At 41.9% G+C, this 23,175-nt stretch overlaps 2 protein-coding genes across 2 annotated transcripts; one reads left to right on the top strand and one right to left on the bottom strand.

The window, feature by feature from the left end:
• Window positions 1–1,693: 1,693 nt before the first annotated feature.
• Window positions 1,694–9,809, top strand: LOC147181301 (very-long-chain enoyl-CoA reductase-like). Its single transcript, XM_086087700.1, has 11 exons — window positions 1,694–2,096; window positions 2,910–2,961; window positions 3,031–3,075; window positions 3,144–3,247; window positions 5,367–5,482; window positions 5,581–5,686; window positions 5,887–5,959; window positions 6,037–6,080; window positions 6,169–6,226; window positions 6,291–6,379; window positions 7,962–9,809. Exons 1-11 carry the CDS (start codon window positions 1,929–1,931, stop codon window positions 8,133–8,135), a joined length of 1,029 nt encoding a protein of 342 aa, XP_085943826.1. The 5' UTR covers window positions 1,694–1,928; the 3' UTR covers window positions 8,136–9,809.
• Window positions 9,810–9,829: 20 nt separating this feature from the next.
• samd1a (sterile alpha motif domain containing 1a) lies at window positions 9,830–19,895 on the bottom strand. The gene is made up of 7 exons (XM_086087688.1): window positions 17,983–19,895; window positions 14,335–14,695; window positions 13,501–13,643; window positions 13,350–13,407; window positions 12,310–12,388; window positions 12,118–12,232; window positions 9,830–10,605 (listed from the first exon to the last, which is right to left on the bottom strand). The coding sequence occupies exons 1-7, from the start codon at window positions 18,358–18,360 to the stop codon at window positions 10,459–10,461; spliced, it is 1,281 nt and encodes a 426-aa protein (XP_085943814.1). The 5' UTR covers window positions 18,361–19,895; the 3' UTR covers window positions 9,830–10,458.
• Between the last annotated feature and the right edge of the window lie 3,280 nt (window positions 19,896–23,175).

The raw sequence follows: 23,175 nt of genomic DNA, 5'->3' as shown, positions 1-23,175 counted from the left end.
CGCGATTTCGTCTATTTATGGTGAAAATGGCGGTCAACTCGGTGAAAGGAAGCTCCCCGCTCATTGAAAAGCATTGTACTTTGGATCGTTGTAATTTGATTTGTGAGGTTTACTTTGATTTCAAATTTTGATTAAATGTTTGACTACTATAACAATCTCTCTGGTTTGTATGCTAGCCACAGGCAAAATCAATAGACCTACAATACGTTTCTTTTGAAAATTAACCCGTGTAAAGGAAACATTTGCATTGTGTTGCATTGGGGACATGTCATATATTTGCGTAAATAAAACAGCATTTTTTCCCCATTGAACACAATAAAATATATAATATTTGGAACAGAAGAAATGTGTACCATGTTAAGTTTTAAAATTTACCATTATTCTTCTCTTTTAATTCTTCTTAGTCACAGCGTCCTATCACTAATTGGATGCAATTAACTTCAAAGAAGCAGCTGTTTTCTCAACTTTGCAAGCAGCCAACTATATTTTTGCCCTGCTTAAACATCCCCAGAAGAGAAAAGATGAGCCAATTTTGGTGACAGCAAGTATTAGCTGTTAATTGAAGCCTTGACATTTTAAAACCACGGTAAACTGTCAAACTACGCAATTGTATATGAAGGAGGCCAGCTTGTGCTGAACGAGTATATGTTTGTAAAACTTAATTCCTGCTATACGCAATAATGCAATAAGTGGTCTGATTTGCAGTATGTGAGAAAACATCTTGAAAACTCTGAACAGGTTATATTGCTGCTTTCTGAATATAACCAATATGTGTATGTATGTGAAGACTTGAATGAATAAAATGCATATACAAGGTGCTTTATAAATACATTTTCTAATGGAATAAATATTTGGTGATACAAAAAAAACCCTGCAACCATAGGCTACAGCTGAAAAAAGGAGAGTTGGCATGAAGCAATCTAACAAGTATTTAAAATAGTATAAAGATTAGTTAGATATTTACGTACTTATAATATGTTTATTCTTTTTGACCACTGCCTTACTTGCCCCTAAGTAGATAGGCAATATGTATTGAAGATTACAACACACACACACACACACACACAGTATTTAATACATTTTTGGGAACGAAAAAAAAAAGAGGAAGAAGGAACGAGAAAAACGGTCCGATACAGTTTATGAGAAGAGTTGACAGACATCAATTTTGGGGGGCACAGCCCACGTAATATAGAGAAAGAACAGCGAGAGGCTACGGCAATAGGAAGTCAGTCACAAAGTTAGAAAGGTTTGCATAGAGGACATTATTCATGACTCTTTGCAGGTCAGAAGTAGGAAAGAATAGGTAAACAGGTGGTCCAGAGGTCAGGGGCGGGTGTAAGAAAGTGTGTTGTGTGTGTGTGTGGGGGGGGGGGGGTCGTATGTGTGTGTGTTGGCATGTCGAGGGTCTTCATCACATCATATCAGACTTGAAAGCAGGCCTGCTCTCGAGCCAGAATCAGAGCAGACAGAAGCAGTGTCTTCTAAAGTAGTAGACAGTTGACCTGCGTCCAAGGACCACTCGTTGGAATTTGTCACTTGCTCGACTGTGAACTGTATGCGTCGTCCCAAGGTTACGGCCGAGCTGCTGTGTGAAGAGCAAATCAGGCGGCTTATATTTAGCCTCACAAATGGCGCTCTGTGGATTATGTCTTGTGGTTCTCCGATTTCGTCTTCAGTGCCTCTGCCGAGCATGACGGGAGGTTGCGGTCCGAGCTATTCAGGTGAGGCTCAGTGTCCTGTTCTTCCGCACCGGTTCGTCTTCCGGGCATTTTTTCGCTCCCCCCTCGGCATACAAACCCCAAGGATTTTTTGGGGGTTTGCCATCGTCTTCCTCTGGCCGGGGGTGAAAGGCTACTTACGCAGAACTCGCACCCGACCCACGGATTAGTAGCACCGGAGGTTGTTCCACCCGCCGACTCTTGGTAATCATGGATGTGCTCGCCTTAGAGGCAAAAAATGTAAATGGTTCAGAGTCTGAGAAGAAGGCTTCATCCAGACCTAGACCCAAACCACCCAAAAAGGCCAAAAGGATTGTATACTTTGAGGTGGAGATTGTGGATGTGAAGACGAAGGAGAAACTGCTCCTGCTGGACAAGGTAAGTAGCCTAACCACGTTTGTCATTTTATTTTAGGATTATGAAATACTTTCAAATCGTTGCATTGTGACCGCAGATGTTTGAAGTCCTTGGCCTCACACAACTAAGACAGCTCGAGAATGGGAAGCATGCAACAGATTTTACGGTTCCTGTTGGCACCTCCCAGGAAGGCTTTCATGTTTGTGTTTAGTATGTCGTCTTGGAAAAACTGCAACGTGCTAAATGTGACATCATAGCAGCAGTACCGTAGGTTAAAAGAAGTCCACGAGTTGAAAGAAAAAAAGACACTAATGGGGACTGTAAGGCTGGTTAATACACCACACTTTATAAGACATTTCTAGCCACTAGGGCTGGAGTCTAGACAAAGACCTTGAGGATCTGAGATTAAATCAACACCAAGATTTTAAGTAGCCAAGACAAAGTCAACTCAAGATGAAGGCTTTGAGGATATCAGATGAAGTCAGAAGCAAGATTTAAAAGAGCCCAGACTGTGCGAAGACCAAGACTTTAAGGGGCTGAGTCTGAATCAAGACTAATACTGCAAGGGATAAGGCCAAGTCAAAAAGACTTTAGGGCTTCATGCAGTCAAGGCCAAGAATTTGTTTTTGACTTCCGGGCAAATAGCCAAAGATTTTAGATCATCATGTAAACTTGAATTCACACCAAATCAAGAAGTGAGACCAAGCCAAGACCAAAGACTGAATGCTTGAGACTAAGTCAAGACCAAATCTACAAGGAGCTGAGACTATACTGCTACCATGTTAATACAGTACTGTTATTAACACCAACATTTTGTTTGTATTGTGGTTTCAGGTGGAGCCAACTGCCACTGTTTTGGATATTAAGGCTTTGTTTCACAAATCATGTACGTATTTTTGAAAAGAAAAGAAAAATACATTTGAATGTTTCACTACAGTGGTGTCCATTTTGACAGATCCAAAGTGGTACCCGGCGAGACAATCTCTGCGCTTGGATCCAAGTAGGCGCATCCGCTCATGTTATGATAGTTGGGAGGTCATCTTGATCATGATGGGTTTTGTTTCTCAGAAACAAAGTGTCTCAGGGATGAGGAAGTCCTCCAAACACTTCCTGTGGGAACCACAGCCAGCTTCTACTTCAGTGACCTTGGACCGCAACTTACATGGGGGACTGTGAGTTCCTTCTTGTGAATTATTTATCTTTTGTATGGAAATCATATTGATTCTGAGCTGCTCCAGATGATCCATGCGGTACAGCTGCTATGTTGTGTTTAGTGAGATGTTCTATAATTGTGTGGTGATAGCGGTGGTGCTAAGAGATGGATTCAATTGGGTAAATCCCCTCTGAAGGCCCAGGTAGCAAATAAACAGGCCACCACTGTCGATACCGGAACATCAAATCCAAGGAGTTACTCTGTCTCCGCACTCAGCAGCTTCCTCTCGCACACACACGTACGCACAGTGTGACACCTAAAAGGCCATTTGCGGTCGTTTGTTTTCCTCATGCCTCCCGCAGCGTCTATCTATCTCGGGACATCTAATCTCATGGCCCCATTTCTCCCCAAGGTGTTTATCCCTCCACCCAGGGCTCTTGTCTCCCTCACTGTGCCACGTTGTTGCCCACCGTGTTGCCCCCGGGTTTGCTCGCTCTCCTTACACCCTCATAAGCACTATTCTAGTGCATGAGTTTGACAGATGTCAGCAATGTTGGCAGCAACTGAGGTTTAGACCAAGGGGAAACTAAGACTTCGAGGGCTTGAGACCATCTCAAACAAGACTGGACAGCAGTGGTCAGGTCAAGACCAATATTTTAACAAAATTAAGTACAAGACTTTAGACCAAGTCTTTGAGAGAGACAAGACCAAACCAAAACCAAGACCATTGAGACCAAGTCAATAACATGATTTTTAAGGAGTTGAGATCAAGTCAAGAACAAGACTTTAACCCAAGTCTAGACTTGACAAGACTTTTGACCAAGTCAAAGCAAGGTCCAGACCAAGATTTTTAGGAGACAATACCAAATCAAAACCAAGACGTTGAGGAACTAATACGGTACCAAGTCAAGACTAAAACTTTAAGGAGCTAAGACCAACAAGAACAAGACTTTGAGGGGTTGAAACCATCTCAAACTAAGTCAAGACCACGACTTTGAGAGTGCACATCCAATTCAAGACCAATAATTTTAGGAGTTAAAACCAAGTAAAAATCAAGACTTTGAGGAGACATGACCAAGTCCAGATTAAGAATCAGACTTCAAGGAGTTCATATGAAGTAGAGACCACGACTTTAAGGAATTCAAACCAATTCTAGATTAAGACTTTGGAGTAGGGGAAGACCATGGCTTTGAGGAGAAAGTGAAGCCCAAGACCTGAGGGAGTTCAGACTCAAGACTAAGACCAACCAAAGTAAACCAATCCAAAAACCAACTTAAGGTGACAAGATCAAGTTCACAACAAAATTAAAGAAGTTTAGATTAACTCTAGACCAAGAGTTTATACGCGGTGACGGCCAAGACTTTGATATAAGTTAGGACCAAGACTTTAAAGAAATGAGACCAAGACCAACATTTTAAGGCTATGTCAGTATCATCACTTTGAGATAAGAATAAATCAAGACCAAAACTTAAAGTTACCAAGACCCAGTTTTTGTGACAGAGACTTGAAATTCATGCAAATTTGTTGGCAACACCGTACCTGACAGGGGAGGCACGGTGGATGACTGGTTAGTACGTTTGCCTCCCAGTGCTGAGGACGCAATATCGAGTCCAGGCTTCGGCCTTCCTGGGTAGAGTTTGCATGTTCTCCTCGTGCCTGTGTAGGTTTTCTCCGGGTACTCTGGTCTCCTCCCACATTCCAGAGACATGCATGGCAGGTTAATTGAGCGCTCTGAATAGTCCATAGGTGTGGATGTTTTTTTTTTCTTTCTGTGTGCCCTGCGATTGGCTGGCAACCAGTTCAGGGTGTACCCCGCGCCTACTGCCCGAAGTCAGCTGTGATAGGCTCCAGCACCCCCTCGACCCTTGCGAGAAATAAGTCGTTAAGAAAACGGATGGATGGTTGGATGTACCTGGCATGTCACGGTGCTGGCCGAGATTGGAGCATTTATGGGTCAAACACCTGTTGGGAATTTTACATTTCTCCTCTCCTGTTCGAGAACAGCAAGTCGTACAAATATACTCAAATGCTGAACTGTAGCACAAGTGACGTGCTAATGTCTGGTAAAGCATTTTGTGGCCTTTGTCTGTGAAAGCTGCAACACGGTATCCATCAATTTAGCTCTGCTTGCCTTACAGGTATTCCTTGCAGAGTGTGTGGGTCCGCTGGTCATCTATTTAATGTTCTATTTCCGCCTCCCCTTCATCTACGCTCCAAAATACGACTTCACCGCCAGCAAGAACTGGGTCGTACAGTCAGTGCCAATTGAATAATTACTGTTTGTTGTCTATCAATTTATAATCAATGCATTTTAAAAGTGAAAAAAATGTCGAACTTTTTTTTTCCGCGCAGTTCTGCTTGCATCTGTCATTCTTTACATTACATCAAGAAGATTCTGGAGACGTTGTTTGTTCACCGCATCTCGCACGGGACCATGCCGCTACGGAACATTTTTAAGGTGACACCGCGACACTTTGACTTGCAGTCCTTCTACTACACGAGTGTGCCCTAAATTAAAGCACATCAGAAATTTGATCACAACAATATTACGAAACAAATTCCTCCCAAATTGTAGGCACGCTGCGATGTCTATTTGAAATGGATTAATTGTTCTAAAAGAGAAAAGACCAACTTTGAATGTCAACGACTGAATTGCAGAATTGTGGATTTTACTGGTGCGCCGCAGCCTGGATGGCTTACTACATCAACCACCCGCTCTACACGCCACCATGTAAGCGCCGCCCTCACGTAGGCTCACTCATGTTTGTTCATTTATCAGTTCACTTTGCAGCCCATCTTTTTTTTTAGTTTACGGGCAGCAGCAGGAGAATGTCGGACTCTACGTTTTCTTGGTAGGTTTAACGCTAACATTTATGGTGTATATCGAACAACAACGCACTTATGCTTGATTTTTTAATTAATTTTTTTGTATCCACGCAGTTTTGCCAAGTCGGGAATTTCTCCATCCACATCACGCTTCGTAACCTCAAACAGCCAGGTATGCCAACAGTCTTAAAAGTATATTTGGGTAAAAGTTGAAAATATGTTTCCTCTCATCTCAGGTTCAAAAGTCAAAAAGATTCCTTACCCGACGAAGAATCCCTTCACGTGGGTTTTTTGCCTGGTGTCCTGCCCAAACTACACATATGAGGTAAGAACCAACAAAAGACGAACTCTTGAAATTGATACCAAAACAATTCACATTTACTTTTCAATTCATGGAAATTAATCATGAACAGGAAATTCAAGCAGTAAAAATAATTAGTGCCAGTGAAAATAAATTATTTAACAAGACCCCAAGATACTTGAACTCCTTCACTTGGGGCAGGATCTCCTCCCCAACCCGGAGAGGGCACTCCATCCTTTTCCGACTGAGGACCATGGTCTCGGATTTGGAGGTGCTGATTTTCATCCCAACCGCTTCACATTCAGCTGCAAACCGGTCCAGTGAGTGTTGAAGATCACGGCTTGAAGAAGCCAACAGCACCACATCATCTGCAAAAAGCAGAGATGCAATGTTGAGGCCACCAAACCGGACCCCCTCAACGTCAAAATTCTGTCCATAAAAGTTATGAACAGAATCGGTGACAAAGGGCAGCCTTGACGGAGTCCAACCCTCACTGGAAACAAATTTGACTTATTGCCGGCAATGCGGACCAAACTCTGACATCGGTCGTACAGGGACCGAACAGCCCGTATCAGGGGGCTCGGTACCCTGTACTCCCGAAGCACCCCCCACAGGACTCCCGGAGGGACACAGTCAAACGCCTTCTCCAAGTCCACAAAGCACGTGTGGACTGGTTGGGCGAACTCCCATGCACCCTCGAGGATCCTGCTGAGGGTGTAGAGCTGGTCCACTGTTCCGCGGCCGGGACGAAAACCACACTGCTCCTCCTGAATCCGAGATTCGACTTCCCGACGGACCCTCCTCTCCAGCACCCCTAAATAGACCTTACCAGGAAGGCTGAGAAGTGTGATCCCTCTAAAGTTGGAACACACCCTCCGGTCCCCCTTCTTAAAAAGGGGGACCACCACCCCGGTCTGGCAATCCAGAGGCACTGTCCCCGATGTCCACGCGATGTTGTAGAGGCGTGTCAACCACGAAAGCCCCACAACATCCAGAGCCTTTAGGAACTCCGGGCGGATCTCATCCACCCTCGGAGCCTTGCCACTGAGGAGCTTTCCAACCACCTCAGTGACTTCGACCCCCGAGATAGGGGAGCCCACCTCAGAGTCCTTAGACCCTGCTTCCTCAAAGGAAGACGTGTTGGTGGAATTGAGGAGGTCTTCGAAGTTGTCTCCCCACCAATTCACAACGTCCCAAGTCAAGGTCAGCAGCACCCCATCTCCACTTTACACAGTGTTAATGTTGCACTGCATTCCTCTCCTGAGACGCCGGATGGTGGACCAGAATTTATTCGATGCCGTCCGGAAGTCGTTTTCTATGGTCTCACCGAACTCCTCCTATGTCCGAGTTTGCCTCAGTAGCATTCCGCTTGGCCAGCCGGTACCTGTCAGCTGCTTCTGGAGTCCCACAGGCCAAAAAGGCCCGATAGGACTCCTTCTTCAGCTTGATGGCATCCCCCCAACGCTCGCCTTCAAGCCCCGCCTCCAGGATGCCTTGAATTGAATAGACAAATTATTTTATACAGTCAAGTGGTGGCAATTCATATGTATTGTAGGAAAAATGTTGCATAAAATCTTAACCTAAACGTGTGTGTGTGTGTGTTCAGGTGGGCTCGTGGCTGGGCTTCAGCGTGATGACGCAGTGCCTGCCCGTGGCTCTTTTCACGCTGGCCGCCTTTGTGCAGATGAGCGTGTGGGCCCGAGGCAAACATCGTGCCTACTTGAAGGAGTTCAAGGACTACCCCACCCTGCGCTCCCCCATCCTGCCGTTCATCCTTTAGTACGCCGATGTAGGGCTGGGTATTGCCAACAACCTCACCATACCATACGTATCGCGATATATATGTATCCCAATACATGGTCTTCAAGGCGATACGTATCCCGATATTTTACATGCATTTTTATGATTACAATCCTCAATGATATGTTTTATTATGCTGGATGGCAAACATGTTTTTGGTAGCAGCTCTTCTGGTTTACCACCAAGCGGCATGCCTGGTCTAAATGTGTGCACACTGCAGAGCAAAAAAGCGAGGCAAACCTTTCTGTTCATGTCCTCCTAAGACCGTATGAAATGTATGGGGGGGAAATTATTCATCAAGTGGTTATTGTTACTCATTAACTCATTCACTGCCATAAATAAATTTAGACTATTTCTATTATTTAAATGTTTTTCCACTTTTGTTAATAAGAGTATGAAAACCTACAAAACTATTTTTATTTGACATTTAGAACAGATATAAAATGTGTGATTAACCGTGAGTTAACTAGTGAAGTCATTAAATTAAAATACGATTACAAATTTTAATCGTCTGATGCCCCTAATTTTTAATATAATCTTTTTTTTTTATCATGTCAGACGATTACAATTTTGAATTGTAATTAATCGCATGACTTCACTAGTTAACTCGTGATTAATCACAAATTTTACATCTGTTCTAAATGTACAATAAAAACAATTCTAGGTTTTCATACTCTTGTTAACAAAAGTGGAAAAAAAATTAAACTAACCGAAATAGTGCAAATGAATTTTTGACGTCTATAACCGTCAATGGCAGTGAATGAGTTAAGGATTAACAATTTTGAAAAATAATGCAATTGCAGTTTGTTTGCCCTCCCTCAATAATACGATTATGATTTAATTAGATTTTTTTTTAAAACTTGTTGGCTATAACAATTAACAATATCAGACTTATTATACATAAGTGTTTTGATCGTATAGGTCGATTTACACTAAAATAAAGGCAAATTATAACAATACCAACAAATCTGTAGTTTCATTGAGTCAACTTTTTATGTTTGGATGTAAACATGTAGATTGCACTGCTTAGGCACTGAACATATCTAGACCCTATATAATTAAATCAAATTTAAGGGGAAGAAAAATCCAATTGTAGCCTTTGCGATTTGAAAATTGCATTCTACTACATTATGTTAATTTTAATCTGATTAATTGTTCAGCACTATTAGACATTACAAGCATTGTGTCTTTTTTTAAAAAGTTCTATCTGTTGACATTTGCATGGCAATATGTGTACTGTAAATGCCTCAAGGTCACTGGATGGACCGTCACCATTTGGAGTGAGCAACTTTTGGCTGCTTTAAAGTCTTAATTCAGGAAGATTTTGTTTTCATTATTTTTGCTACTTTGCTTGGTTCTGAAAGGTTGACTACAACTTTTGTCAGGGGTTTCATACAGGAAATACTGCTACACTGACATTTTATGGTAAAGTGACTTTTTGATTGCTTGTGATGAAAATAGTTGAGCGAAATTAAGCAAGCAAGTCAATGTTTTGTTGCCTGTCTATTCATGAAAATGTATCAATGATTGAGAATTGTCTGACTAATGTTCACAATTACAGTGAACTCCTGCATTCTTGTGCTTCAGCATTTGCCACCTTGCTTATTCACTGATTTTATATTTATTTTTGGGGGGCGGGTGTTGATTTTTCCACACAAAAATTAAACCAATAGGTCAAACAGGTGTCAACTTTATTTGTGACTTTTGTCGGAAGCATGGACTGATTGATTTAAAAAAAAAAAACCCTACTACACCCAATGGAATGTTACACACTTCAAATGGATGATTTGTATCACAACAGACAAAGCGACAGACGACTAACACAGAAAATATTGCATGTGGTCCACCATGTTGGCCTTAAAAGCTCAATATTGCCCGTTTGTGTTTTTCTTATCGACCACGTGTGTTGCTGCTCCCAACGCAAACCAATGATGTACATAACGAGATGAAATGAAGACGGATCGTCACGTGTTAGCAGCTACGCCAGGAACTGGATGCACGTACGTGTCACACACGCGTGTTTTGTTTGACCTGCAAGAACTTTGGTGGGAGCAAAGAGTCGGAAGAGGCCGCGTCGCAGTCGGGAAGTCCACAGGAAGTGCACGTGTGGCTTTTCTTAAAGGGCCACTGCTCCTTTTGCACGGGGGAAATGAGGATCATGAGAGGTAGGATGATTGTTTTGTCACTGGTCCTTTCCTTCTTCCACGTGTCTTCTCCATGCATGGAGAGGTTATATGCCAGGATCCTAGTGGAAGAGTTTTTTTGTTTTGTTTTTTTAATCCCCTCAAAGTCTGTGCAATCCATCAGAGGTCGTCGCATTCCAGGAAGTGGCTCCTCTGCAGCACCTTGATGTGGCGCTCGTAGATTTTGAGCGCGGGGCCCAGTCGGATGGACAGGCCGGTCAGCACGTCGCTGCGCTGCATGAGCAGCAGCGACTTGCCGTCGATCTCCTGTGGGCGGACACACGAGACGGGACGCATGAAGCTGCTCGTGGGAAAAGACACCGAGGCAGCTATTGCCTCACTGAGCAACCAGCCCACAATGTACCTGGAATTATCCCCAAGAGGATCGCTCCATTAGGGGACAGGCCTTTTAAAACTGGAAGATTTATATCATTGGTTAATTATTTACAATGAAATTTGATATTGTTCAATAATGCACTGTTTTTGCAATTACAATATATATTTTTTATTCTATAAAAAACAAACAAAGTTTTATTATTGGAAAATATCAATAATGAAAATATAAAAACACTCATTTCATATTAATTTTCAATTTAAATCAATTACTATTTATAATCTAGAAATGTGATTTTAAAAATAACATTTTATACTCAACCTTTAAAATGATACTATTATGATAAATGAATAATTAAATAAGATTTAATATTGTTAAATCATTTTTTTAATTCCAAAACCATTTATGATAACATTTAAAAAAAAGAACTACATTTAATAGTATAAACAATGTTTTATTATTACAAACTTATGAGGAAAAAATCAAAATAAAAAATCATTAAATTTGAGTAAAAACAAAACAAAACCCAATATTAATATATTTAAAATATTTCTAATTAACTGAAATAATGCATGGAGATTCCAAAAGTAGTTCAACATTATATTTTCAAATTAGATATATATTTGTATTTTTCAAAAATAATATAGTACAATTATAATAAATATTTATAATTGGTAATTTATTCATAATTCATAATAAAGAATAAATAGTCTAATTTGACATTTTTAAAATCACAATTTTTTTATTCCAAAATAATTTATATTGAAATTTTAGAAAAATTATTATATTTAATATTAGCAAAAACATATTTTAATATTACAAAATGATTTATAATTAGGAAAATATTTTTTTTACTTTAAAATAAAGAATAAAGAAATAAAACAAACAATATATTTTGTTTTGTTTTCAACTGATTTTATTTCCTAAATTCACATTGTGTACAGCAGTGAGCTTTATTTTGTTATCTAGAAGTAAAGCTAAATTTATGTTATGTAAATTTATCAAATAAAATGTATTAAAACAGATTTTAAATGATTTCCTTATTTATTTGCCTTAACTCTTTTTCTTCTAAACTAATTAAAAGTGAAACAAGACCAAAACACTCCGCAAACTGTGATGCACTACCGCTTATTTTGAGCCTTGTACTGTTATGAACATACACTATCAAAATACTTATTGTATTTATTCATAATTTAACCCTTTTTGTTAGCCTGTCTGATGTTTTGCATCCTAAATCAGTATTCAACTAGCAAACTTGTATTCAGCCGAAATGATGTTTGATTAAACATTTGTTGTTGACATGTAATCACCCCCCTCCCCCCAATACCACCACAACAAACGGGGGTTCGCTTAGCTCCAAAATAGCCACGGGGACGCACGGGGACGCACGGGGACGCACGGGGACGCACGGGAACCCACGGGAACGCACGGGAACGAGTACCCACCTGCGTCTTGAAGGCCATCGCCTGCTCTGGAAAGCCCGCATCGGCAAAGTAACTAACCACGTCGGCTACCGTCCACTGCAGCAAGTTCTGACTCATCTTCTCCTTCTTCACCGAGCTGCGACCACACAAGGAAGACATAGCGTTTGTTTCTACGTATTTTGAGAAGGCTTGTTGGGTTGCCGTTTGACTTACATATCGTCGCCGCCATTCACGTGAATTCTCTCAGCTTGCGTAATGGAGGCGAGCTTGTCTGCGTTCTTCTTTGGAGTGCCTGTTGGTAAAACATAGGACTGGGCAATTAATTGTGATTGTGATTTTGGCTTCGCACGATCATAACAAATTAACAATGGAAGAAAAAGGATGAATGTGCCCAACACCCTGGTGAGTGCATGCAAGTTCCTTCGCTGTGAATGCACCCCGAATGCACCATGTGACACATGCTCTTCTGCCTTCCGTGTGCTTTAAGCTGTTGACACCCTAGTTGGAGTTCACTCAACTGAATTTACTAAACTAAAAACACAACAAGAATTACACACATTGTTGAAAGCACACACCGGCCAGCAAAAATTAGCAACCATTAACAATACTCACGTATTGTCTTATTTCTATATATTACTCCTTTTATTCTTAGTATATATTCTTCCCAATTGTAAAAAATTATTTATATCAATCAAGACTAAATTTTGTTCTTCTCTTTTTACACCGTCATCATGAAAGTACTGTATGTCTTCATGTGTGTAACACACTGCCCCTAAGAGGCCAAAGCGTGCACAGCAGGTATTTATTCTTACATATTGTTTTTTATTGCTATTATTTTGGGACAATGGATGGATGGATGGATTATTATTTTACATGTTACAAATTTATTTTCTGGTTGTTCTTTGAAGTTGTCTTAGTAGTTGATTTTTTAAAATGCTTTGTAATAAATGAATAATCGGGTATACTCTTTGTAATTCCAATCAGTCAAAATAATAATAATAATTATATTTTCCAAAATTGCCTAGCGCTAATAAAGCATGAAAACAAAACATGCTAGATTTATTGAAAACAAGTGTGAATGTGCATGTTTGTTTGTTTGTGTGTGTAGTGAAGGACACAGCCACTTGTGTTTCTCCCATGACGGTTGCTCGATGATGCGGTCGTCTGGGTCATGTGCTTTGGGGTGTCACGCTCGGAAATTTGTAACGCACGAAACCATTTTCACGCATTATCATGACTTGTGGGAAACTCACAGTTGTCTGGCGATGACAGAGTCTGCACTCTGACCTGGGACGCGTCGCCGCTCCTCTCCTGAGGGACGGAAAAATAGAATGTGGACAGAGTCAAGTTAGGACGAGCAGGAAACAGGAAATGAACAGCAGAAACAGGGGCCGCGCACTTTACCAATTGCACGGCGTAGTCGGGTACCAGCTGGTCCAAGAGAGGGCTGCTGTCCTCCATCTTGTCCTCCAACTTGTTCTCCTCCTTCACACTGTCCTTGGGAGCGCTCGGGCAGACGAGTGCGGGGTGGATTGTCACTGGACAGGCTAATAACAGAGGCGGGAGGAGATCACATATGTGCAGTCACCCCTCCACTTTGTCCATATACAGCGATGCCACGAGATACGCGTGACTCCACTCACAAGTTTTTGAGACACAAGCCGTTGCTTGACCGATTTTATGCTTTGATTTGTGAGCGCAGACTTAACATTGAACTCAACTCGACACATTTTACGATAAGCAGCAGTTTGGCAACAATTCATAAAAAAAAAAAAAAACTTGACTGTCAAACTGATTACTATTCCAAACTCAACAAGTCCCGAACGATATCTTCTTTATCCTCTGTGTAGAACAACCAACATCAGTGCTGTACTGACGACCTCAAAAAGGAGTTCAGACACTGTTATGAATCCCACTCCAGGTAGCACACACAAAAGGATGTGTCTGTCTTACACTGCCCCCAGGTGGCCAGGGCGGGCACACCAGAAGGACCAGCAATCAATGGATGCAGTGCGACAAAACCAATTTGATTATTTTTAAGTCTACTGAGTTATGTCATTATTACTATGTTTCGTGAAGCACAATAATATGGAGTGCCTCGTTAAAATACACATTAGAACATTAGTTGTTTTGGGTGCTGGAATGGATGAATGGCATTTCCATTCATTTCAAAGGGAAAAGATGAATTGAGTGTTTGGAGTTGTATCCGCGTCAAACAAGGTGATGTTGTCGTGTTACCTTTGTCTATGTGCATTCCCTGCTCGTGGAGCTTCACCGGGCAGCCAGCGACACCGTTGGCCCAGTCGTGGTGTGCGAGAGTCCTGGGGCTGGAAGGGGGCAGGGAGCTGGGCCTGGAGGGGGCCAATTGGAAGGAGATGACACAGTCCAGACCGGGGCTGGGGCCGGGGCCGGGGCTAGGACCAAGACCGGGCCGAGCATGAGAGGGCGAACAGGGGGCGGATGCCGCTCGCAATACCACCGGCGTAGCCATGCACGCGGGGCCGGGGGTTGGGGAGGGCCCGTCCTGGCCGTCTCGGCTCTCGTCGCCCCCCTCCTCATCCATGTTGCTGTCTGTATCCATTGCCATGGACGTGTCGGCCTGGAAGAGTTAGCAGTGTATGCATTAAAACCACTTCATAAATTCTCAAGGGACTGACTGCATTCTCTAGTTATTCTCATATCATTCATGCAAAGCTTGTCTGGTTATGCTGTGACACATATACAGTAAACTCCCCTACATCGCAGGTTCCGGGTTCTCTTTTTTGTTTATAGCACTTTAGACCTATTTTGTTCTGCCTCCTTTTTATTTTGGGTGTACTTCCACAGTCGGACAGTAGATGGTGGCACACTATTATTTTGACACTAAATTTGAAGAAAGAAGGGTGAAACAGGAAGTATTTCAAGCTTAGCCTAATTGTTGCTAAAAATGTTCAGTGTGAAATCCTGTTTTGTATGCCTTCAGAAAGCGATGACGGTTTATTGTATGAGGCATATCTTTGGCCATGATTATTGATGTGTATTGAGAAAAAGTTGCCTGTTGTGTTTACAGTAAATGAATTCTGTATTTCCAAAGAGCGATGTGTACACGGCACAATATTTTTTGTGTTATCCATGCTTTTTCTCTCTCTCTCTCTCTCTCTCTCTCCCTCCCTCCTAAAAGTGTGTCTAAAGACTTAAACAAGTGCCTAGATGGATGGATTTATTTCATTTATTGTTGACTGGTCTGAAACGTAACTTCCTGTAATAGCATCTTCAGCATTTTGTCTTCACAATAATTGTTTTACGTGGCCCTGAAATGACCTTTAGAGTCAACTCACATTGGTCTCTTTGTAGTTTGCTACTAAAAGTTGCTGAATTTCTTGATACCAGTTTTCCCCTGCTATGCTATGTCGCACTTTTTACTACGCATAGATTATGTAGCTCTTCCTCATGATTTTGTAAAAAGTTAGAATGCTGTTGGTTTTTGTGCTTGGCTTGTCATTCACTTGCAAGGTTTGCATTCTGTCATTTACTAGTCTCCCAGACATCCAATTTTCTGGCCAAACTTCTTATGTGTCATTAAATATTGAATTTGTTATGCAAGAAGATAAAAGTAATCATTTTACATGGAATCTAGTAATAGCTGTTGATATAATGTGTACACATTTAATTTCTTTATTTTGCAATTCAACACACAGGAATGATTCTTTGGGGTTCTTTTGTCTTTAAGTTGCATTTTTTTTACACAGCAAATCAAAGTTAGCATTTTTGAATGTGTGTCATATACAAAACAAGCCTATTTCTGGCGTCGGCCGGGAACCTTGCACCTCCAAAATTTCAGTTGATCCCAAAGAATGGCATTTTGTTCACCCATTAACATTGCATCATCAAAGACAACAAGCCATTTGCAAAACTTTAGACGAGTCAATCATTTGTTTAAAAAAATAGCTATTACGATTACAATTAGCAATGATAATAATAAATGTTACTAAACACGAGTTGCTCTTCTGCACGTTTATTCGTGTAAAAGTAGCTGACAGAAGACAATGAAAATGTGTAGTTATGAATTTTTTAGTCTCTGTCACTTCCCCTCTCCAAAACACTGACATAATTGAGTGGCGCGATTCCTGGTTGAAATGTGCACGTCCTAAAAGAAAAGCCTGCTCGTTCCCAGTTCTTTCGACCCAAACGGATTGTTGACACGACTGCAGGGGGCTGGCTGTCTGAGCGCGTCTGAAAAATGCTCGTGCACATGTCGCAATTTGACCTCCTCGGTGGTAAATCATTAGCTGTGACTCAAGAGTAACACAACTTTGAAGAAAGAGGGGGGAAACCTCGTCGAGGTGGAGGGACGTTTCTTTTCCGACCGGACGGTACGTGAGCGAGCTGAGCTGCTGCGTGTCGAAGAGCGCGCAATCCTCCTCCTCCTCCTCCTGCTCGCCGCATTTCGCACAACTTTCGCTACCGCCCTTGAAAAAGCACCAATCCAGAATCTTGTGGCATTACAAACACACGCCGATGTGATCTTTGTCGGTGGATACATTTATTGTTCATCGGTATATGACAAGGGACAACCCGTGAGGGCCGATGGGAGGTGGTTTCTGTTGTTTTGCACAAATTTCCTCCGAGGTGCGCATGCAATTTAACGTCTCGCCATTGTGCGTGCGTGCGTGGAGGGAGGGAGGGAGGGCATTTTGAAGGAAGGTGGGGGCAAAAAAAAGAGCGAGAGAGCGGAAAAGAAAAAACCCTAAAGCATGCGCAAGCAGCTCTGTTTTGAATTTGGACGAGTCTGTTATCGAACGCGTCCCGTTTTCACCACATCGCGGGGGTCCACAGCACATGCGTTTTGCCGTCGTCTTTTTCTCTCTCTTTAACTCGACGTGATCGCGGCTTAACCCACATCGGCCGGACGGCCACATCCATTCAGCCGAGCAAGCCAGCTTGTTGTCGTCGCTTCCGATTACCAACCACTTTTATCTGGAACTGCTGCACTTAAATAAAATCTCGTGAAAGTTACGTAAAACAGAACAATTCTTTTTTGACTGTCTGATAATGGATGCGGGAGGTCGATTTCACGCGTCGCCCAGTCACGCGTACGTCGACAAAAAACAAACAAAAAAAACGAGTGACGTAAATGGCACTTCCACAGCACCAGTATACCCACAGGATAAGTCGTTGAAATGTGACTTATTATAAAGTGAAGGCACGTTTTAGAAGTAAGGGGGAGATTTGCAGTCTCGTCATGGCTAAAACGTGTCTTTAAAAAACACATGACGCTCGAAAAAAAAAACATACAATGTCCTCGCGTCTACTGTATTTTTGCACTTTTTTTATGGCGGAGTCCGGTTATTAGCATTATACGAACACAAACGCGTATCCCAGTTTATGTCAAAATAAAAGCCATTCTGATGAGTTTCAACAAAATTGTTTAATTGTGAAACTACACTTCCGGGTTTGACTCGCCTATCTACGACGAGCTTGACCGACGCCCCAACATAAGGTCCAAGAACGCCGAGTTTTGGCCACGTTTCGAGCTCAAACGCTGCCTCTGTCGAAAAGCACACGCTTTAAACTACTCGTAAGTGTGTTTGACTGGCTTTTAAGCATCAACGAGTGGGAAATACACGTTACTGTGCTCGCACGCGCACCTTCTCCCTCCCTCCTTTCTGCCCTCCGCGGTAGCGCTCAACCGCCGCTCCCCGTTTGCGGCATTCCTTTTCTGGGTACACTAGCAAACCACTCCCCTCTCAAGACACATTAATTAAATACGCTTTGAGATAATTAGAAATTAATTTTTTTTTTTTTTTTAAAGATGCTGTGTTTTTTTTCTTCACCCCACCTGTGAACAAAATACTTAATTGTAAAAATAAAGAAATAAAAAATAAACAAGAAAGAAACGTGACTTACCTCGTCGTCGTCGTCCGGGTCCGCGGGGCCCAGCGCGCTGTCCCCGTTGCTCAAGTCCGAGTGATTGGCGTCATTCACGGCCGCCGCAGACGTCGCCACAGTCGCCGCCGCAGAAGACGCCGTCACGGGGTCGTCCTTTTTGCGGCACCTCCGCTGAACCTTAGCGGCGTTCCGGTACGAAATGGAGCCCTTGTAGTTGACTTTGAGCACCGTCTGCTCGCGTATGAGCTTCTCCAGCTCGCCGCACGTTTGGTCGGGCTCGCACCCGTGGCGTCGCCGGACCATTCTGCAGATTCGCTCCAAGTCCGGTCGGGCTTTTCGCGACCGCAGGGAGTCGATAGTGTCCAGTATCCACTCGCGGTACTTGACGTCGGACATTTTTCTTCTCTTTATGTGTTATTATTTTTGAGGGGGAGATGGGGAGGGGGGGAATGTCTTCCCTCTGTAGTGCGTTAGTTGCAGCGTCGAAGGAGCGGAAACCTTCGCCCGCACGCTTGCCTGCGTCTGGCTCGTGCGCTTAAGGTGGACCGGCGGAGTTGCAAGCCAAAAGTTTCGCCCTCCCTTTCGCTCGATCTCTGTTTTAGGGTGGAGTTTACAGCGGTGCGCGATTTAAAAGTGAGGGCACGTTTAGCAAGTAAGAAAGTAAGAGGGGCGCAGGGTTGTAATCTCGTCAGACTAAAACGTGTTTTAAATGACACATGACGCTCGGAGACGGTCGACAATGTTTCAGTTGTGGCGTTTTTTTTTTAACCCACTGGTTGTGAAGCGTTAAGTAACACAAACCCGTAGTTCCGGGAGGTCGTATCAGAATGAAATGAACAACTCAGATTTTGAAATCCAAATAATCTATTGTGAAGTAAAACGCGGTCTACTTCCGGCTTCCTCCTCACAATCGTTGTCCCTGGGTCGAACTGGTGCGCTTAAGGTGGACGGACCAAATGATACACTAAAAGTTTTGCTAGCCTGGTTTTCACTGTTGAAGAGGCCCGCACGGCAATGCGTGAGCACCGTGACTAAAACAATGTGACAGCACGTTGGAAGCAGGAGACCATTGGTTTAATCTCGTTAGATTAATCGTGTGTTAAATAACATGTCACGACGAACACAGCTAACGACTCTACATTTACAAAAAATGTGATACTTCCACTACCTCATACTCCCTCGTTGAAAAGCTAAAGTGAGATAATTGCCTATTTCCGGCACGCCGTGTTAAAATAAAAGCTAGGAGGATGTGATCGCGTTAAAATATCTTCGATCGTGAAATGAAAGGCAGCCTACTTCCGGCTTCGACATGGCAGCTGCGTCTGGCTCGTTTTATCCTCTCGCGCTTTCTCTGTCTCTTGGGCTCAAAATTGCTTATCTCGTCAAGGTAAAACGTGTCATAATTAACACATGACGCTCGAAGACAAACGGTACAACAACGTCCTCGCGTCTTCCATTCTATTTTACGGCGTTTTTAAACGACTTTATGCTCCTCGTTGCCATGGCTAGGTGTACATAGACGCGCTTCCGGCATGTCATGTCAAAAATAAAAGCTAAAAATATGAGTTTGCATTGGAACGACGTTAATTGTGGAATGACACGCCAAGGCCTACTTCCGTGTTTCGCGCGCTACCTTGACTGTTGCCCCAGCGTCAGATTCGCGCTACGCGACAGGCTCGCGCGCTTAAGGTGAACCGGACGAGTTGCAGCCCAAAGTTTCATCCCGTCTTCCCGATGGCTCTCCGGGCCGGCGCGTGCACACTGCCGACAAGGGGTCCAAAAGCGCCCGCAAAGGAGAGGGGGCGTCAACGCAGCGATTTCAATGTTTCATTAGTTCTTGCGGTTGGTTGCCATCGATGTAAAACAAACAAACAAAAAGAGACCATTTAAAGCAAAACTCACACAAACACGGGGCAGGTCTATCTCATGCAATGTTGCACACCGGACAACTAGAGGTTGGGGGGTGGAGCATCAACCTAGAGCAAAAACGCATAGCAGTGTTTTGACAAACTATTTCTTGAGGATAGAGTGGGTGTGAGGGCTGTCTCTTAATCTGCATGCAACACATATATATTTTTTAAGGGTCGATAGGTTTAGGGGTCAAGTTAATACACAGCAAAAATAATTTTCTGTAAAACAAGCATTTAACGTCAAAATTGCATATTGCAAACAAGCCACAGGAAAGTCAAATAACTTGCAAAATACCAAATTTTGCATTAAAAAAAAAATTGGGGGAGCAGGCAAGGGGTCTGAAACATACAGTCCCCTCCAAAAGTATTGGAATGGCAAAGTCAATTACTTTTTTTTTGGTATACTGAATACATTTAGGTTTCAGACCAAAAGATGATTATGAGACCAAATTTAATAGAATTGCATCTTTTATTCCATGGTATTTGTGTTAACCAATGCAGGACAGAGCACTTTTTGTTTGAACCCGCCCACTTTTCAAGTGAGCAAAAGTATTGGAACACGTGACTGATGGGTGTTTCTAGTTGCTCAGGTGTTGCCTTTTAGATTGAGTGCTTAAAAATTACATCATGCTTGTTTTTGGCTTTAAGTTTCACCCGTGAAAACTGCATTTGCTTTTGAACAAACATGAAGACCTGTCTTATACGAAAAAAGCAAAACAATTTTGAATCTGGGAGAAGAGGGACAAATCGATCAGAGCAATTGCACAAACATTGAGCATAGCAAATACAACAATTTGTAATGTTCTGGAAAATAAAGTGCTGGCGTACTTGGAGATAGAAATCTTGCAAGAGCAGTGAAGATACACACACACACACAGACAACAGTCAACCCCCACAGGACATGGGTGAAGGTATCACAATCCATTGTTCGAAGAAGACTTTGAAAGAAGAAATCTACAGGCCATACCACACAATGCAAATCACTCATCAGGTTTTAGACCAGGGGTGTCAAACATACAGCCCGCAAATTGGGTTTAATCCGGCCCGCGAAACGATTTTGGAAAGTAAAAAAATATATATGTCAGACCAAATAACCTGCCCAAAAATAATAATAGTAATTTCACAAGCAGCCCACAGATGAGCAATCCAACATGTACACGGAATCGTCCTGGATGTCATTGTTTTACATTAATTTTACATTTATGGTTTGTTTAAAAAAATTTTTTTAAATCATAGACCGACATAAACGTGTTAAATATGACACTAATTCAATTACTGGGAGCACAAATACATATGACAAGGATTAACACCCTTATAACTTCATTAACTGCGCCACACAATGCAAAACAGGTCGATTTAACACATCCGGAACTCATCCAGGCAAAGTGTTGCTGCGTCCCATTTGCATTTGTGTTATTTTTTGGAACAATATTACAGTTGAGCTCCGTAATTTAGGGCTGGCCCACAAATAACGAAAATATGCGTATAATTGACGGAAATGTTTTTTAAATTATATACCTTTTTTTTATTATTTTTTTACAGATTTGGCCCACTTGGTAATATATTTTCCTCCATGCGGCCCCTGAGCTAATATGAGTTTGACACCCCTGGTCTAAGTCAATCACCAGAGCTCACATTTGATCTGACTGAAGGGAGAATGCCCTGAGACACAGATGTCTTCAGTATACAACAAAAACAAGGGAATTGATGTTGCCATTCGAATACTTTTTGAGGAGACTGTCAAATTTTGTGCATGCCGTTGCAAATAATAACTTGACACTCATGTTCCAAAACAAAAGCATGATGCCTATTTTACATTTTTGTCTGGGAGATTTGGGTCTCAGTCTTGTGGGATAACAGCAAGGTTAAATCAACACCTGCGTGTAAACTTACCCGTAACTGTATACTGCATTTCAAGATGGATTCTGATGAATTGAAACTTCATTTGAAGCTTGTTGTGCTCCATTTGTAGCCTTTTGAATCCTTACAGAAAATATTTGACCTGACCATTTGCAGCAGCTATGGTAGCCTACTATCCAGGACATTTACAGATCGTAGATGTGCTCAAATGGTGGCTGGCTTGAAATGTACACAGAAGGCGGACAGATTTGTCTTAACAAGTAAAACTTTATTGGAATGATACAGTTTGCAAAATATGTTATGTATATATATTTTTTTGTATTTTTTTCTTAATCATATTCACTGTGTTCTAAGGGTATCTGTCAAGTTCTCCAGAAGGTAATATAGTTAAGACTGTAAAGGCATTATAATATACAGTATTGCCCCCCCCCCCCCCCAAAAGGTACATTAGACTACACAATCACTGTACCCAGGTCATGAGAGAGAAAAAAAAAGATTCGATGTTCTAGTTTCACCATTTAAAAAAAAATCTTTAGATAATTTTTTTTGTTGAAAATACAATTAGAAAATCTGAACCTAAAACATCTCGGATGTAAAAAGTGTTACGTTTGAACATGGAAACAGGATGTTAATTCGAAGGCAAACGACAAGCGAAAAGTATTATGTTCACTTATTATTTAGTGTTCATCTGATATACAATAATAATATAGTAATGATAACAATAGAGGCATGTGGCACGCAACAATGTCAAAGCATCAATCCAGAAGACGGACTCTTTGCCTTTTAGTCTTAACATAACCATATTACATGTGCTCTATTCAACACGGTACATACAGTGTCTTCACGAGTGGGACTCCCAAAGTCCAAATGAGGGGCACCAGTGACAAAAAACAAAACAAAGAAAGAGCATCATGACAATGGCAAAGATGGAAATAAAACTCAATGCAGCTAACTAAGTAAGGCGTCTGCTCAGCACGATATCATCAGCCTAATCACATACTTGCCTAAGTCACTTTTGAACTACTGTCACAGTATTGATTAAAAAAAATGCTAACAACGTTTTTGTTTTTCTTTGTGTACATTCTTGGTCATCCTTGTCAGGATCATTTGCAGGTTAAATTGAGGCAACTCGTCAGTTGAATTTGTGCTTTTTCTTGTTTTCCGAAAACATGTTGTTGTTTTTTTATGACTCAGGCAACTAAGCTATTGGGCCAATGACAAGTCAAGTTTATTAAATACATACAGAAATTAAAATCGACCAAAATGATGCTAACAAAAGTAGCATGTAGAGAAGCTTAACGACAAATCTGTTCGGCGTCTTCAAAGGATGAGTAGTAGGTTCGTTTTATTGTACAGTATTTAACTTGGCAACATTTTTTACCATGGTGACAGTTGGAGGCTGAACTCATCAATTTACTTCGACACGACTTCCTAAGGGGGA

Source organism: Leptonotus elevatus, chromosome 1, assembly GCF_054856555.1.
Source record: "Leptonotus elevatus isolate MCC_2025b chromosome 1, RoL_Lele_1.0, whole genome shotgun sequence".
In the NCBI taxonomy this organism is placed as follows: Eukaryota; Metazoa; Chordata; class Actinopteri; order Syngnathiformes; family Syngnathidae; genus Leptonotus; species Leptonotus elevatus.
This window is presented reverse-complemented; position numbering and strand designations above follow the sequence as displayed.

What these genes read in the sequence shown, in the direction of transcription:
- LOC147181301 (XM_086087700.1), top strand. Translation starts at nt 1,929, where the DNA reads ATGGATGTGCTCGCCTTAGAGGCAAAAAATGTAAATGGTTCAGAGTCT. An exon ending in GGCTTTGTTTCACAAATCAT is followed by an intron (nt 2,962 to 3,030) that starts GTACGTATTTTT and finishes CCATTTTGACAG; the next exon opens with ATCCAAAGTGGTACCCGGCG. An exon ending in TCGTAACCTCAAACAGCCAG is followed by an intron (nt 6,227 to 6,290) that starts GTATGCCAACAG and finishes CTCTCATCTCAG; the next exon opens with GTTCAAAAGTCAAAAAGATT.
- samd1a (XM_086087688.1), bottom strand. Translation starts at nt 18,360, where the DNA reads ATGTCCGACGTCAAGTACCGCGAGTGGATACTGGACACTATCGACTCC. An exon ending in CCGACTACGCCGTGCAATTG is followed by an intron (nt 13,408 to 13,500) that starts GTAAAGTGCGCG and finishes TCCGTCCCTCAG; the next exon opens with GAGAGGAGCGGCGACGCGTC. An exon ending in GTGAATGGCGGCGACGATAT is followed by an intron (nt 12,233 to 12,309) that starts GTAAGTCAAACG and finishes GTGTGGTCGCAG; the next exon opens with CTCGGTGAAGAAGGAGAAGA.